This window comes from Pteropus medius, unplaced genomic scaffold, assembly GCF_902729225.1.
Source record: "Pteropus medius unplaced genomic scaffold, Ma_sr-lr_union100, whole genome shotgun sequence".
NCBI classification, from domain to species: Eukaryota; Metazoa; Chordata; class Mammalia; order Chiroptera; family Pteropodidae; genus Pteropus; species Pteropus medius.
The window spans coordinates 16,522,839-16,539,274 of record NW_024354503.1 but is presented as its reverse complement, the minus strand read 5'-3'; the positions used below and the strand labels follow the sequence as shown (position 1 = coordinate 16,539,274).

The 16,436-nt window shown below is 50.9% G+C and overlaps 1 protein-coding gene across 7 annotated transcripts in view; it reads left to right on the top strand.

Moving 5' to 3' along the window:
* The window catches only part of FOXP4 (forkhead box P4), a 51,437-nt gene that overhangs the window by 11,101 nt on the left and 23,900 nt on the right, over positions 1-16,436 (top strand). For 2 of the 7 annotated variants that reach the window (XM_039854860.1, XM_039854858.1), the window contains exon 2: positions 6,674-6,902. The exons of 4 other annotated variants lie outside the window; for them this stretch is intronic. In XM_039854860.1, coding sequence (XP_039710794.1) covers positions 6,690-6,902 — 213 coding nt within the window. In that variant the 5' untranslated portion in view covers positions 6,674-6,689. Of the gene's footprint in view, positions 1-6,673; positions 6,903-16,436 lie in introns of those variants that run through there. One more of the 7 variants, XM_039854859.1, reaches the window with a different exon arrangement.

Genomic DNA, 16,436 nt, shown 5'->3' with positions numbered 1-16,436 from the left:
CCCACATAAGGGAGAGTCCCAAAGTACAAGAAGGGTATGGGTTGGAGAGGGATTCATTTTTTTTCTGGAACTCGGGGAGCCCCATCTGCTTGGGGAGAGATACTGCTGGCCTGCTCAGTAGAGCTAAGTAGACTCATCACCCCGCTCTGGTTTGGGGACCCATTTTGGAGCTATAGAGACATTTTAATTCTTGGGTCCTGCTTCATTTTCCTCAAGTGTTGAACCAACGGTTAGGATCAATTTTTAAACCATAGCGCACTGAAAGCTGGGTTGTAGTAGAAGCTTCTGGGCACCCATAATTATAGTTACTACCCTTCTCTGAACACCTTCTTCACACAGTATGTTTTATTTGATGTCACAGCAACCTAAAAGGAAAGTTTATTAGTATTAGCCCCATATGACAAATAGGGAACCCGAGGCTCAGACTGGTGACCTCACTGCTCAGTGCTTTTATTACAAAGGTAATAAGAAACCAGAGAAGGGTCAGCAGGTAGAATGGCAAATGAGTGGCTGGCTAAGGCAGGCCAGGATTGAAAGTGGCTGCTGACCGAGCCCTCCCCTCACCTGGCAGCCTCAAGCCGGTGGGCCTTTGGAGCCTGAGCTAAATGGGGAACGGGAGGTCCCTGGGCCTTTGGGTGACAGATTGGAAACCATCCTTAAGTTACTTGTAATACTAGTGCTTATTGCTCTGAAAAGCCTTCTGTTTTATATCCCTTGACACAAGTAAGATCTGATCTCAGGATAACTGCAAAGAAAGGAAAAGAATGAGAAGGAAATATAGGCTCCTCATGCTCTGTTCCAAGTGGTTTCCACGTGTGTGTCTTTTTATATAATCTAGAAACGTGTCCATCTCAAAGAGTTTTAGCTCTGGAAAAGTCTAGAACTGGTGACCTCATAAAAAGAAGGGCCTTTGCATACACTATTTCCCCTGCATTCAGTGGACACTTACTCACCCTTCATTTCTAAGCATAAATACCATTTCCTCAAAAAAGCCTGCCCTGCCCCACTCCATTTAAATTTAGAGTCCCCTGTTTATTCTCTGTACTCACATTTGATAGAATTTATTTGAGCTTGTCTATTTATTGGTGTCCTTACTTATCATCTGCTCCCCCTTCATAGGAACATAAGCTCCAGGAGAGCAGGGCCTGCGTCCTGTTCTGTTCATGTCTGCATGCACATAGCCTGGCGTACTGTGCTTAACTCGTTGAATGAACGAAAGAGTGGATGGAGAGTTATTGCTGGTGAAAGATGCTCCTGGCCAGCCATTGGGGGAGAGAGTTGTTTGTTTGTTTGTTTGTTTGTTTGTTTCGTTTTATTTTTTAGGTTTGTAAGCCTGCGGGAGGCAGGGCCCACATTTCAGTCTCCTGCAGATAGATCCTCAGTTCTTGGCTTAATCAGGCACTCAATCCATGTTGAATGAATGAATGACCTTGGAGACTGATCATCTTGATTTTGGCTATCAGGAAGCTCATAACTAAAGTCAGTGCTTTTCATTGGAGCCCTGTTGCCTTGGACAAGCAGCATCACCATCACCTGGGAACTTTTTAGAAATGACAATTCTCAGGCCCACTCTAGACCTGTTGAATCAAAAACTCCAGGCCTGGGCCCAGCAATCTGTCTTAACAAGCCTGCCGGAGTGATTCCAATGCACTCAAGTTTAAGATCCTCGGGCTTAAGGTTTAGGTCCATTTATTCTCCCTTCCTACTACCCCATGATATATTTTTACAAGACTCTGTCTTTTATTGGTCTGCTGCCCAATCTTTTATGGAAGTTGATAGGGGTATACATTATAAATAGATAACTACATCTAGTCTAGTTCTCTCCATTATCCAGAATAGAAAAAGGAGGGAATTAATTTGGCCCAAGTCATACAAGAAGTTGGTGATAAAGCTGAGGCTAGATGCCAGGTTTTCCAACTTCTAGTCTCACTTAGGCTTTCAGCTAGCTCCACAACTAGGTTATAGGTTTCTGAAGGACTGGAAACCTTATTTCAACTCAGACCGGCACCATAGCTCTGAGTACAGGTTACCTGTGGTCACTCCCCCATCTGCTATGCTTCCCGAGGAGCTGAGGGTGCTCCCCCTCCAGCTGTGCTCATGCACGTGGGCGCTCTGTGGGACACAGGACACCAGTCCTGAAAGCACATGGGGCTGCCCCGCCCCCTCTCTCTCTCCCTCCCTCGCGGGTAAGCTCCGGGCATCCATCAGTCTGTTAATTGCACTAATTAGGGATCGCGGAGGTGTTAATTGGAAAACCCTGGTATTGTGCCTGTTTGGGAAAGAAAACGTCAATAAAAATTAATTGATGAGTTGGCAGGGCCAGCGGCGAGGTTCGTGGCGAGGCGAGGCGCAGGGTGTTGTGGCAAATGTTATGGCTCAGATTAAGCGATTGTTAATTAAAAAGCTACGGTAATTAATACTCTCTACACCATATGGGCCCACAGAAAAGGCACAAAGGTTTCTCCACGTGTAGAGCTCCCCATCCCTTTTCCCATGCCCCGAAAGCACCCTAGCCCCTGGATTCACCCCTTGGTCCCAAGGTAAGCGGAACTCATCATTTCTGGCCATGAAGGGGACAAGGCAGACCTGGGAGAATTTGAGTTCCGAAGTAAATCTTCTTTGTTGCACTCCCCGCCAGGGTTCTTAGAAAGGCCAGGAGCCTCTGGGGAAGTGGGAGCCCCCAGCGGCCCACAGACACCCCCAGAGCGGAAGAGGCGGCTGTGGCTTTGACCCAGCTTCCTTCCTTCCGATGGTGGCCTCTGCAGGAGCTTCGGCGCCTGACCCAAGGCTCTGAGGTGCCCTGGCTCCCTAAGGGCAACTCAGAGAGGTGGGAGACTAAGACCTGCCTAAGGTCAGGGTCAGAGAGAGCCTCAGAAAGAAATCCTAGATCACCTAAAATAACTCTGCCTCAGTTGTCCTCGCCCCCAACACGTGGGAGGAGAGGGGTCTCAGAAGGTTGGGGTGGGGGATGAGGGCCTCAGTTTAGCAAATCCTAGTAAGACCTTCTAATCCACCCCTCTTCCTTACCTGTTGTATAAAGGAAGAAAGAACAACCTAATGACCTGGGCAAGGAGCAGTGACTTGCCCAAGGTCCCACAGCTGGCCCTTGAAACCAGATGGTTTAATTCCCAGCACTTCTCTTGTGCTGGTGTTCAATAGCTCTTTGCTGAGGAAATGGGTGTGTTGGGGGGGGGGACAATACTTGTGTGGAAAGAGGCACTGAGGGGGAAGTGAAGGCAGGAAGGGGCACCCCCAGTACCTGAGCAGGAAGTTCACAGCTACATTGGGTGGAGTGCTTTGGGAAAGGAACCACAGCTTTGACTCCGTCAGTGGCTCCCGCCAGCTACTAGAACACTGTGGCTTCATGTTTATATATGGGACCAGGAAGTTTTTCTCCTGGAGCTTCCAAGTCAGAAGAGACCTTCAAGACCACCTCTCCATGTAGAGGTAAGGAAGTTGCGTTCCAGAGACGTAGGAAGCATAGGATTCACAGCTAGTTGTAAGTGAGCTCAGGCTACCTGACACCGTTTAGCCAGGGTCCAGGGTCTCATAGGCACTGGCTTCCTCCACTACGCCCCACACCCTTGTAGCTACAGGGCACTGATATCAGTTCCTGCCTCCAGCACCCCAACCCATCTGGACCCTAGCCAACTGGGCCCAAGGCACCCAGAGCCTGCTCACCCACAGTGCAGGGAACACTCAAGTGCTATTGCAACACCCCATTGAGAAGTGAGCAGGAGGCATTAGGCTGCTATTCTCCTCATCCTCAGAGGGCAGGTGTCCCAGGGCAGAAATGAGGTGCAGAGATAGACTAGGAGCACCTGCCATGCAGGTTTGAGTCGGTGTTGGTGGGCCAGCAGGAGCATGGAAGGAGGTGAAGGCCCCAGGAGATGGGGGGCAGAGCGTGCCACATGGGAATTGATGCCATTCATACACCCTGCAGAAATGACTTTTCAAATGCATATAATCTCAAGCATGCAAATGAGAGGCTGGCTCCACCCTGTTTAATATGAATGATTGGCCCACGGATAGCTATTATTACAGGCCACATTGCAACAATTACATTGCTCACTGGGTGTCACTATGCACCCCCCCCCCAACAACAACAACAACAACAAAACAGAAAAGAAAGGAACACCTCTGTTTGCATCCTCCTTTCTTTTTTTCTGTGTTTTCAAACTTGCTATCTGATCTACAACTTTATGGTATGTGTGAGTGGGGGAGGGGGCGGTGGTGGTGTGGACAACCTTCCTTACCCCAGGAAAGTAACTGCTGGACTCTCTTTCCTTTCTCCTGTACACACACACCCTTGAGGCTCTGGTCTTTGTCCCCTGGGGCCCAGGAGTTCTCAGATCTCAGGGAAGCTAGACTTAGGGTAGACAGCTGCTCTCCACCCCCAGCAGGGCTAGGGCCAAGGGTGGGGAAGAAGGAGAGCAGAGTGGGCCCCTGATGTTTTCCCATCCCCCTCATGTAACTGGGGCCCAGGCCAGAGTGGGGAAAAGTGCTCTGTAGGCTGCTAGGAGGAATCAGAGTGGGTGGCTGGGGGAAGGGGGGCTGGAGCCCTGTGCTCTGGTGGGTGGAGGATGGTGCCCACCCCATCCATCATTTGGCAGCCACTGGCCCTCCGGCTGACATGGCCATTAAGACCTGAGACCAAGTGCTCAATCTCTTCCAAACCGTCGCCCCCAACCTCACCCTTGCCCCGGCCCATCTCTCTGAGCCCAGGAATGGGAGCAGCAGCAAGGGGGGTGGGGGGTACAAGCCCTTGGGAACACACAGAGAAATGCACAAACATGGGACACACTAGCAACACAGGGTCATAGGAGGCCACCCAGATCTAGTGGGATAGAGACACCTAGAGTCACAGATGGAGAGGGGCCACAAGAACAGTGATGTGGCACACATGTGAACTGGTGGGCTCCTCACGGACCCTTAGCAGCTCTCTGTCCCCCCACCCCTACCCCTCAGTACTTGCTCTGCTTCTAGCAGGGACAAAACAGAGCATGTGGCCCAGTAGAGTTCTGCGGTGAAAGGAAAGAGCTTGGGGGACAGGAGGGAGATGCTCTTGGGAGCTGCCACCTTGGGGAAGGAACTAGGGAAATAATCCAATCTCTTCTGGCAGTTTCTCTGATATGCTGCCTGCAAGGCCCTCATATACCTTTTGGGTCAAGGAGACCATGTGGTTGTGGAGTCTGCTTTGACTGAAAAGGAATCAAAAAGGGAGGAAAGAACACTTGCTGGCTTCTACAGGTCCTGCTAGCTGCTCAAGTGGCTTCTACCCGTTGATCTCAGTGATCTGGACTAAGTCTTGACCTCTCTGAGTCTCGGTCTTCACCCTTACCACTAGGGCAGGTGGAGAAGGGGGTGATTGGAGCTTACTCTATCAGGCGGTTTTTAATGTAGTGTTTTATTTACTCCTCATAGGACTCTAAGAGGCTGGGATTAATTACTTCTACAGATAAGGAAACTGAGGTTTAGGGAGTTTAAGACACACGGCAAAGGTCAGTGGTAGATACCAGCTGTGTCCTGTTTCACTGAAACCCGTGTTCCTCTCAAGGGGTTCGGGGGATAGTTGGAGACACCCCAGACTTTGAGAATAGTTCTACATACTAAAGTTTCCCCATCTGCATCACAGTCTGTGTGTACAAGCCCCTGAGATAGTGGAATCTCCACGAGTCACAGAAGGAAGTTCAGGCCTCCTCCTTCTCCTCACTACCCTTGACCATCCCAAACATATCCTCTGTTTTCCTGGGGATCTTTCTACTACTCCTTAAGAGGCAGTTTGAGGTAAGTGGGAAGAGGGCACAGGATTCAGGCCTTGACTCTTTGCTTGGGTAAATCTCCAGCTTTCCCATCTGTCAAGTGGGGATGATAATAACTCTCACAATTCTTGTGATTAGGAATCATGGTGCCTATAGAGACAGTAAATAGTACTGAGTGTCTACTTTTGGTCAGACTCGGAGTTGTTGGCTTTAGAATTGGAAGGTCTGAAAAGTGGGACCATGGCTGCCAAGCTGTGTCTGGCTCCCAATAGGTTCTGGGCAAATGGCAGCCATTTTCACTGTGGAACAAACATTGATTAGAGCCTTTCTGTGGCCTGGGGAAGGAGACGCTATAAGGAGGTCCCTGCCCCGAGGAGTTCCCCATTTACTTGGGAACAAACATAAAGGCCATTACAGGTGCTTGGAAGGGAGGGGGAGCAATATGGTGAGTCCCAGTGAATAACTCATCTGCTTTTAAATCCTTGCAGGATCCCCACCCCGCCCATCCCCTTCCCTCTGTTCCCACAATGCCTGGTTGGAGGAAAAAGTCAGAATAGGTGTAGGACTCTGAGAGACAGGGCAAAGGCATCACCTGCTCCCCTGCCCTGCTGAGGTCTTCTGGAAGTCAAGTGAAGGAAATGCGGGGGAGGAGGGCAGCTGCACAGTGGACCTGCCCTTACCCGGACCTAGGGGAAAGTGACACTGGGAAAAGCCCGTGCCCCAAGAAAGGTCCCAGGAGCAGTCCCCAGTAAGTCGAGGAGGAGACGTCCTGGGACTGGGGTGGGGGTTATAAGGCGGTGGTGGTGTGGGGAAAACGCTAAGGGGCATCGGTTGCTGCCCCTGGTAGAACCCGCCTTGTCAGTCCAGCCTGGAGCCTCAGCCCCTCCCCCGTGACTCTCCTCCCCCTCCAGGTCCCGCTAGAGCGACATGATGGTGGAATCCGCCTCGGAGACAATCAGGTCAGCTCCGTCTGGTCAGAACGGCGTGGGCAGCCTCTCCGGACAGGCTGATGGCGGCAGTGGCGGCGGGGCCGGGGCTGCGGGCACTGCTGGAGGCGGCGTGGGCAGGGACTCGGCGGCGGGCGCAGACAGCAACGGCGAGATGAGCCCTGCAGATCTGCTGCACTTCCAGCAGCAACAGGTAGGCGCTGGCTCCCCTCCCCGGCAGCCAGGACAGGGAGAGGGGCATGCCAGGCCTCTTCCCACTCCATTCTGGCCGCCTGGACACCACTGCTCCTGGCCAAACAGCTTCATTTTAACATTTTTGGGAAGGTCCAGCCTCCCAGGGGACTCCTTCTGCACCCTCTCATTCTAGTGGTCACCTCGACGCAGGGGGACAGCTGCGTTTTCAAGAGAAAGAAGTGGAACTCAGGAGGTCCTGGGATCATGGAGCTTAGAACAGTCTCAGAAATACCCACCAGGACAGACACCTGGGCAGCTGGCCTTGGGTGGGCAGGTGCCTGGGCTCTCCTCCTGCACACTGTCTGAGTTAACAGGGATGGAGGAGGAAGACCCTACTTTAGAAGTATGCCCATTGGGGGAGGGGACCTGCATATGTAGGGCGTATCTCCACTTTATTTGTATTGTAAAACCGTCCCCACCTCCATCTCTGCCTGTGCCCCTGACCCAGGCTATGAAGATTAAACTTCCAAGCACCAGGGACCAAAGCTGCTGGGGAAAGGCCAAGAGCCAAAGGCAAAGGCAGGCCTCCATTTTTAGGGCTCGGAATGGGAACTCCAATCCCTGCATCCACCTTTCCTCTTCCCCCTCCATCATTCCCACCCTGAACTGCAGAGTTCAGGAGTTCAGGACAGGTCTCTCTGAGGACCGAGAGGCCCTAGGGTGGGGAGCCGGGTTGGGCAGTGACAAAGCAGGGGCCCCAGGTCCCGGCCCCACCCGGGAAATAGAATCATGCTTGACAAGTTCAGGAGAACCGGCCCAGCCACCCCTGGCCTTGAGATCCTCCTTCTCTTATTTGACTCGGTTCCTCGGATCACTTCTGATGGCAGTAGCCCTTGGGGGCTCTGCTGGGAATGAGGAAAAGTCAGGTCTTGCTAGCCCTTACCCGCCTGTGCGTCCACCCCTGCCTCATATGCACAGATATGTGTGCCCACATTGCCCTCATTCTGTTTCCCAGGTTCACCCTGGGGCTTCTTCTCCCTCACTCCATAGCCCCTAGGGGGCCCTTTTTCACCACATGCCTTGGAGCCAGAGGTCAAACCGGAAGCAGCATGTTCAGAAGCCTGGCACTGAGCTAATCAGCCAGCACTAACGCAGGAATTGAATAAGCCCCGGTTGAGTCTCATCCTGCCCATTACCGGTGGTGTGACCTTGGCCAAGTCCTGGGCCTCTCTGAGCCTTGGCACCCTTGGCTCCTAAAGCATAGAGTTGTTAGTGTCAGATGCAGTTTGAGTGTGAAACCCCTGTACACACCAACAAATCGATGTGGATGTGAACAGAACTGAGAAATTTAAAACTCACTTCCTTTTGCAAACAGTGGAGACTTGAGTGGAAAAGTGCCTGTCTCCTTTCCCCAGGGAGATGGTCCTCGGGAGTCTTCTGGCATCTCCCAAGCCTTCCTAAAGCAAGATCTCTGGAGAGGAGACTCACAGCGTCTGTGCCATCTACTGGGGACAGATGGTCAAAGGGCAAAATCCTACCCTTTATCAAAATAATAACAGAACATACCTCACCAGAAGGCTCCAAGTCCACCCATTTTGTAAGGCCAACTTAGCCTCCTAACACCTCGGCGCAGACAGAGCAATGAAAAACTTTGAATGTGGTGGGAGTGGGGTGGGAGAAATACTCAAACTGGGAAGTGTCTTTTAAAAATTATTTAAAGTGAAAAATAAACACAGGTATCTGGACAACTGGAGAGACGTGTGGGGTGGGGAGAGACAGAACTGTCTGTACTGATCGGGTTTCTCCATTCTGCATTGCACACATGCCGTGTTTTACCATCCATATTCCACGTTCCAGTTATTCCTGTTTGTTTTGGGGAATATCCCAAAGTCCTGGAAAATCCTATATCTGTTTCACAAATAAACTGGGGTGGAGATTTGGAGGCAGGCGGAGAGGGCTGTTTTATCCATTTGGGCTCACTATGGGCGTAGTGCTTGGGGCCAAGGAAAATATTTGAGCCTTAAAAAAAAAAAAAAGATTCTGTTGGCTCCAAACTATGAAAAGAACCCTGCAAAATTAAAATCACAAAAATTTCAATTAAAATGAAAGCAGTCTGTAGGCCATCCTACAGACTGGTTTGAGGGGAAACTTCAGGTGTAACACCTTCAGGCCCCCCAACAACAAATGTTCCTGACTATTTGTGTGGTAAAGCAACTATGCGAAAGAGAGACTGGCCCAGTGGGTTCCTTCTCTCTCTCAGTCCCAACCAGGAAGTCCTTCAAGGACAAACAAACAAATTCCTTATGTCTGTTTGGTGCTTTGAGTCTTTCGCATATGCTATGTCATTTGATTGCCTGGGAGGTGGATATTATTCCTATTTCACAGATGAGGGGGGCAGCCAGAGGTGGCACTGACTTATCCAGGTGACAACGGTAAAAGGTGCAGCTAGACCTCAGATCTCCCAGTTCCTAGTTCAGGGATCAGCTCAGCCTCTGTTTGGTTCGTGCCACACTCACGCAGTCCCTTGTGGGAAATGGAGGAAGCAAGGCCTGGGACGTAATAGGTGCTAAATAAACGTCCGTTGGTAAGTGAATGAGAGCACTCCATTCCCAACCGAAAAGGGCTCTTAAACAGAAGCAACACGGCCAACTAGTCCTCTGTAGCCACTCCATAGGAAGGAGATTGTGGGGAATCTGTGGGTGGTACACTGGTCCTGTCCTCTTGTGCCTCCGTGGATATCCGAGCCCCTCTTCCTCTGTCTGTCTGTCCGTTGGGCCCTGTCTCTCTGCTCTGGGTAAACAAGCCCTGGAAATGCAAGCTTGGCCTTTAGGAATAATAAGTTGACAGAGGAAAGAGAGAGATAAACAGGGCGAGTCAGAAGTCAGACTGGTGACAGGACTTTAGGCTGAAACAAACAGTGCTGAAGAGGGCAGCCACGTCACTTTGGAACAAGAGCAGGCGCCTGTTTCCATGCAACAGCAGGCCTGAGCTTGTTTAAACAGAGGCTGGGGGTGGGGGTGGGGGTGACATAGCTTGGCTGCCAGGCCTTTCTGATAGAGAGAGGGTCCCTGGCTGGCCGCCCCGCTGTTAACAGTCAAAGAAGGCCCCAGCTTCCCACCACCTCCTCCCAACCCCCTTATTGGTGGGCGGCCGAGCCACAGTATCTTTACTTTGTCCTTGGGGCATTCACTAAGTCTCCAGTCTCAGCCCCTCATGGAGAATCTACCTTGAGAAGAAGGTATGGGGAGTGTGGTAGGCCTTGGTGCACACATTCATTAAGCAGACATGCATTAAACCTTATTTTGTGCTGGGACTGTGTTGGCCAGCTGGAGTTGGTGATTCCCCAGCTGCTGCTAAAGAATACCCTGGACCCGGCAGACATTTCCAGCTGCCCATCAGTCCTCTTCCTTCACCAAAGCAGAGTCCTTTCTCATTGCCCCCTCCCCCATATTTCCCCTCTGATGGCTTTTTTCTTTGAAGGTTGCCCTTGCATTTTATCCTAATCTGATTTCACCTGTATGAAAATGTTCCCAGTGTGTAGGAGTGTCCCCAGGGGCTGCACAGTACCCTTTGGGCTGTTGGGAGGCAGTGAGGGCTGGGAGAAATGTGTGCCGGCTTTTGTGAGATAGAGGGCCTGGGGAAGTCTTGGGGGCTAGACTGGGTGGGTGCTCTGGCGAAGGAGAACTGGACTTGGGGCCAGGAGGGCTGAGTGGGCCCAGTGGGGGCAGGCAGAGCTGCTGGCGGCTGCGCTGAAAGGCGTCCTGGGCCTCTAGAGTGAGCATTCTCTTTGTCCTCGGGTTGTGGGGGTGACAGGTCAGTGAGGGTCACAGGAGGGTTGCCTAGCGTCTGGGAACTCCCACTGCAGTTGCTGTGGCAACCAGGGGCAAATCCCACCCTGTTCACATCCTGTGAGGAGATTCAAAAGAGTTGGGGTGGGGGGGGTGACTCTGCACTTTAATGGGCTTTCAACTCACCCCCCTCCAAAAAGATGGAGGGGGGTGTCAGGGAGTTGGGCAAGGGGGAAAAGAAGAATGGAAGAGACTTTTGTTTTTCTCTCCCATCTGGCTCTCCTCTGCCCAAGCTACTTAGCAGGATGGGGCTGGAAGGGGAAGCCTCAGAGATGAATTAGCACAGGCACACGCACACGCGCGCGCACACACACGCGCGCGCACACACACTGTCAACAGTTGTCTTTAGTCTGAGGTCTGGGGCCCACTTCAGTCTTTCAGACTCCCACCCTCTTGCTCCAGATTTTGGTCCCACACTTTCTGGACTCCTTTACTTCCTGTAGAGTGAGCCTTTCCCAGGAGGTACTGGCGGCTTGGAGGTAGAGTAGGGGCCCCTAACTCCCCAGCGGGGAGACCCAGAAACTTCATATCAATGAAGTCCTCTACTTTCCAACGGCTGTGGGGTAGTGCTTAGAAAGTCCTCCTCCCTCCTCTGCCTGGGAATAGGGGGCAGGTGAATGGTGGGGATGGGTTGTGAGAGGATGTGTCCGGGAGAGGGCCTTAACCAACCCCACCCCCACCCCCTAGTCCTTGTACCCTTCCTAGGTCATTCAGCCAAAGGCCGTGGCTTCCAAAAGAGGAGTTCCCCTAGGAGGGAGTTCCAGTAAGAGAGAAGAGGGGAATATAGAGGAGAGGACCTAGGACTGGGAAAGGGGTCCCCAAAAAGAGCCAGCCTAGTCTGCCACCAGCCTTCTCTTCTGATATGGAATTCTGAGACCCTGCTTTTTTTTTTTTTTTTTTTGCTCTCATCTTTTTAGCAGAGAGTTCTTGTCCTTACTGATTAGAAGTTTAGGGACAGAGGGAGATTCAGGGGAAAGAGGAGGATTAAATGTTTCCTCTTCAGATGATGAAGATTGAGGTGGAGAAGGCAGCATCAGGGCCACACACCGCCCCCACACACACACACCCCTGCCCCCAGGGGATGAGCTAGTGTTTCTTCTAGGGGAGCACCTTTCTTCTGAGAAACCCCATGGGAGTCCTAGGGAAGCGAATTGCATGCCATAGCCTCCACTCTAAATCCTACACTTGGAGCCCCCTGCAGAAGTGGCTAGTGTGATGGTAGTGGCTGGTTTCATGGTTGCTCTGAACCCAGACTTTTGTCAATACCTGCTTGCCGCTTCAGAAGAATTTCACAGATGGAGTCACCTGCCTCTAGGAGGTAGGGGCAGAGAGGGAGGGAAGCGACCCATGGAAAGTGCAGCGCTGCCACCAGAACCCCAGTACTCACTCTTTCAGCTCCTTCCCAGGGTCCCTTCCTTTCACAGCAACCCCACAGAGCTGGTTGTGGCCCAAAGAGACTAAATGGGCCAAAGGGCTGCTCTGGGTGCAAAGCCAAACTGCGTTTGATTGGGGCCACTACAGTGCGGGGTAGGGGTGCACCACTGAGAAGGGAGAGACCAAAGGAGCTTCTCTGAGGAGCACCTTTTCCTTTTCAGTACTGCTGGGTTCATTTGTGTGTTCTCACCTTGAGGCCGGCAGAGGCTGCTCCTTGCAGAGAGGGAGCATTTCCAAGACACTTGGCCGAGAAGGGGTTCCTGAAATGGCCCTGAATCCTGGCTATGCATCTCCCACCCACATGGGCTTGTCTGTATCTGTGCGTTGCTGGTTTTCATTTTAATGGTTCTAATTTGAGAATGCGCCAATGTCATTTTTACGAGGTTGGTGTAAAAAAAATTTACAGCCTTTTCCAAAAAGCTTTTTTTTTTTTCCAAGGGAGAAAGGTGTAGAATCACTTCGGGGGTTTTATGGTCTCCACTCCTCCACTCTCTTTGCCCCCCTTCTCTGTGTAATTTCATTTTTATGTCACTGCTGGAGGACAAAGCCTGGCTGGCAGAGAACCTGGATCTCCCCGTGGTCAGCACCCTCAGTGGTTGGGACTACTGGACCTTTTTCCCTGCACCCCTTCCCTCCACTCTCTGGTCCCCCCTAAAGGAGTTACATTTCAAGGAGTAGATGAAGAGATGTTTCCTGTTTAATTCTAATCAACAAGTATTTATTCAGCACCTACTGTTTACTAGCTGTGAGTTGGGTATTATCCTCATAGATTATATCATTTCCTTAATTCCTTATATTCACGTGCTTAAAATCCTCCAGCATTTTTTCCCCAACTGTAGAATGAAATTTAAAAAAACAAACACACACACACAAAAAAACAACAACAACATTGTGTAATCTGGCTCCTTCGCACCTCTAGGACTTCTTCTCAGGCCACCTCGCCACACCGACCATTCATGATGCACTGCCAAGCTTAATCTGCCTCAGGACTCTTGCACCTGCTCTTTCTTCCTGGAAGAGTAGCCTCCTCATTCTAAGTGTCTTCTTGGAGAGGCCTTCCCTGGCCACACAATCCAAAAAGCCAGCCAGCCTCATGCTTAACCACTATCTCATAGCTTGCTTGTCTCTTTGTTTTAGTGTTTGTCTCATCTCATGAGAATGTGAGCCCCGTTAAAGAAAATATGCCACATACTCAGTGTCTAGTACAGTGCCGCTGCTTTATGGGGCTTCATAAATACTTGCTAAATTATTGATAAACGAATAGAAAGTCATAGTGTGGCCCTGGGGGGGCCACAGATGTTAGGCTCTCCTGGGAGCGCTTTTCAGGTTTGGTATGGGCTAGCACCCCCAAACACCCTCCTAGTGCCCCTCCCCTTAAATCTAGCCAGCCCCTAGTTGAAATTATCAAGACAGTTTAGATCCCAATTTTGCCAAAGTTAGCTAGGTGCAGACAAAATAAGTTTGGAGTTTGTTTATTTTGGCTGCTTCTCGCCACAGTCCAAATGACACCAGCATTTGCTAGGGGGTCCTCCATCCTGCCTGGCCAACTTCTGGTTTTTCTTTCCTGTACAGAGCCCTATGTCAGGCCGAGAGTTCAGGTTCTGCTTCTGCCACTGTGTGACTCTGGGCATGTCACTGTCCCTCTAAATCTCCATTTTCTCATCTATACAGTGAACTAAATCAGTACTTCATAAACTTCACTTGAGAACTATAGTAATAAATATATTTTACTTGGAGCCCTAGCACATACAGTTTCATGCAATAATACTTATGCTCATCTAGTGATTCTAATTTTTTAAATATGTGTGTATGTGGTTGTGTATTTTTGTGTGTGTGTGTGTGTGTGTTTTTTTTTTTTTTTTTGACCCACTAAATTGACACTATGACCCACCATTAGATCATGACCAGCAATTTGGAAAATACGACGAAATTCCCTGTAACACTTCCAGCTCACCAGGCCTGTGGTCTGTGTGAGTCTGCTTCTCCATCCTCAGAGCTCAGCCTTTCAAGCTGAGCTTCCTGAGTGCCAACCACATCCCTGCCCTCCCAAACACAGAGTTAGACTGGGACCCCCGCATAGATTTAGAATCCTCCAGTCAGGGAAAGAGTCAGTAAATAGCTCTGTACCTGGCTTCCGTGGAGAGGATGCTTGCCTCTCCCACCTGAATTCTCAGACAGAAATTGGGGGATGGTCTCATACTGCAGATGACAGACCCTACTGCCCCAAGACTTGTTTTTCTTTTCATAGCCACTCCCTGTTGCCCTCAGAACTCCAGCTTCATTCCCCTCTGTCCCAGCCACCCTCCCTGGATGCCATCCGTTATAAGCCATTTGTTCCTAATTGTGGAGATCCTGCTAATGACTTCTGAATGGGCGATGGGGGGAGGAGAGTTCAGCTTCATTAGCGAGACTGAGTTCTTAGGCTTGAGGGGGAATGGGGGTGGGTATAGGCTAGAAGAGGGTTTGGTAGCAAGTTCTTCTGGGTGACAGGAAAAGTGACCAAGAGCTGCTTGGGAAGGTAACGGATTAATAAATGACAATAGTTAATATCCATTCGGGACCCACTGGGTGCTAGGCACTGCATTGTCCCATATACTCTTCACAACAACCCTGTGAGCTAAGTGCAGGGCTATTCCTATTTTGCAGAGGAGGAAACTGGGGCGCAGAAAAGTGAAGTGACTTATCCAGGGTCACTCAATATATGGTGGAGCCAGGATTTGGATCCAGATTGCTTTGCCCAGGGACTGTGCCCTGAATAGACCAGTACTGTCTCTCAAAGGAAAACGAGACTTTACTCTTCAACCACAGAGCTGGGTATTTGGTTTTCAGCCCAAGAGGTGGAAGAAGGGGCCAAATGGCTCCCAGTTTTTCATTCTGCCCCAAGCCGCCATCTATCCCTCCCTCCTCTGAGGTTTTCCATGGTGGCTTCTTCCCCCGTGGGATTCTAAATGCCTTTTCCCACCCAAGGCCATATTTGAGTATCTGTGGCTCCCAGGGAAGGGAAATGGAACCTGTCTTTCTCGTAGAGATTCCTTTCTTGATCTTCTCTCCCCGCCTCAACCAGCCTCACCTTCCGTTCACACCCAGACCACTGAAAGCACATAAGATTGGGGTGAAGGGGGCTGGACAGTCAGGTGTCTGGACCCCACTTCCTGGCCTGGGACCTTAGGTCTCAGTTTCTTTGCCTGTATGATGGAGACAGTGACCCTTGTCCTACCTAGCTCAAGGTTGTGAAGCTTCAGCTAAATGTTTATAGAAATGCTTTGAAAACTGCCAGGCACCATCCAAATACTAGCTCCTAAACTCTGTATCAGCCTGTGCCTGGCTCCCATGTTCAGCCTTGACTAAGTGACTCATGAGAGTGTTTGCTGTGTGTGGTGGCCGGGGCCGGGGCTCACAGATACATTTGCCATCTCTGTTCCAAGGAGGCTACGATCTGGTCGGCATCTTCAGAGAAAATGTGGCTGGATCTGTCAGGGTGCGGGGGCCATCATCTCTCAGGGGTGGACAGTCCAGTGATGTATCAGGCTCTTGTGTCAGCAGCCAGTGGAGACACTGAGACCTTGTGCTTCAGAGTGGTAGATGTGACTAGAATATGGCTTTAGAAAGACTCAGACCTACCTGATCCCTTGGGTGACCACCTAGAGGGCATCCAAGGCTGGAGGGGCCCCTGGCTCCCAGAGTACTGTCCCTGGCTGGGAGTCTGGATGTGCAGACAGACAGGATGGTGGTTGGGAATGGAGAAGAGATCAGCACTGCAGTGCACTGAGCAGTCAGTAACATTTCCAGGCCATCCTGAGAGAAGAGCTTGGACCCCGAGCCCAGGGTCTGCCCATCATCCCCACCCCTGCATACCTACGGGGTGATTTTTAGATGTACTGAAATCACCCTAGATTGGGTCAGGGTTGGGCTGTAAACAAATTACACAAAATGACCTTGTGTTGTCTACCGTCACCTCCCCATCTCTTCTCATCACGGGGCTAAAAGTGGTAGGTGGCCATGAACATGACTGAGTGAAATGCCTGGAAGAGTTCAGACCCAAATGACCGGACGGTCCCTGTGGGGTCCTCTAGCTTCTCCTACTACTGCCGCCAACACAACTCGATTTTCTGCCCTGGGAATGGTGTCAGGGTCCCTGGACTTTCTGAGCCATTTCACTCCTCTGTGGGGGAGGGAGTCACTGTGCCTTGAACACTGTTAACCTCCTTGTCTACCTGATAAACTTGCCCTTTAGGACACTTGGCAGTGCTGCCACCTCTTCTGAAAGGCCT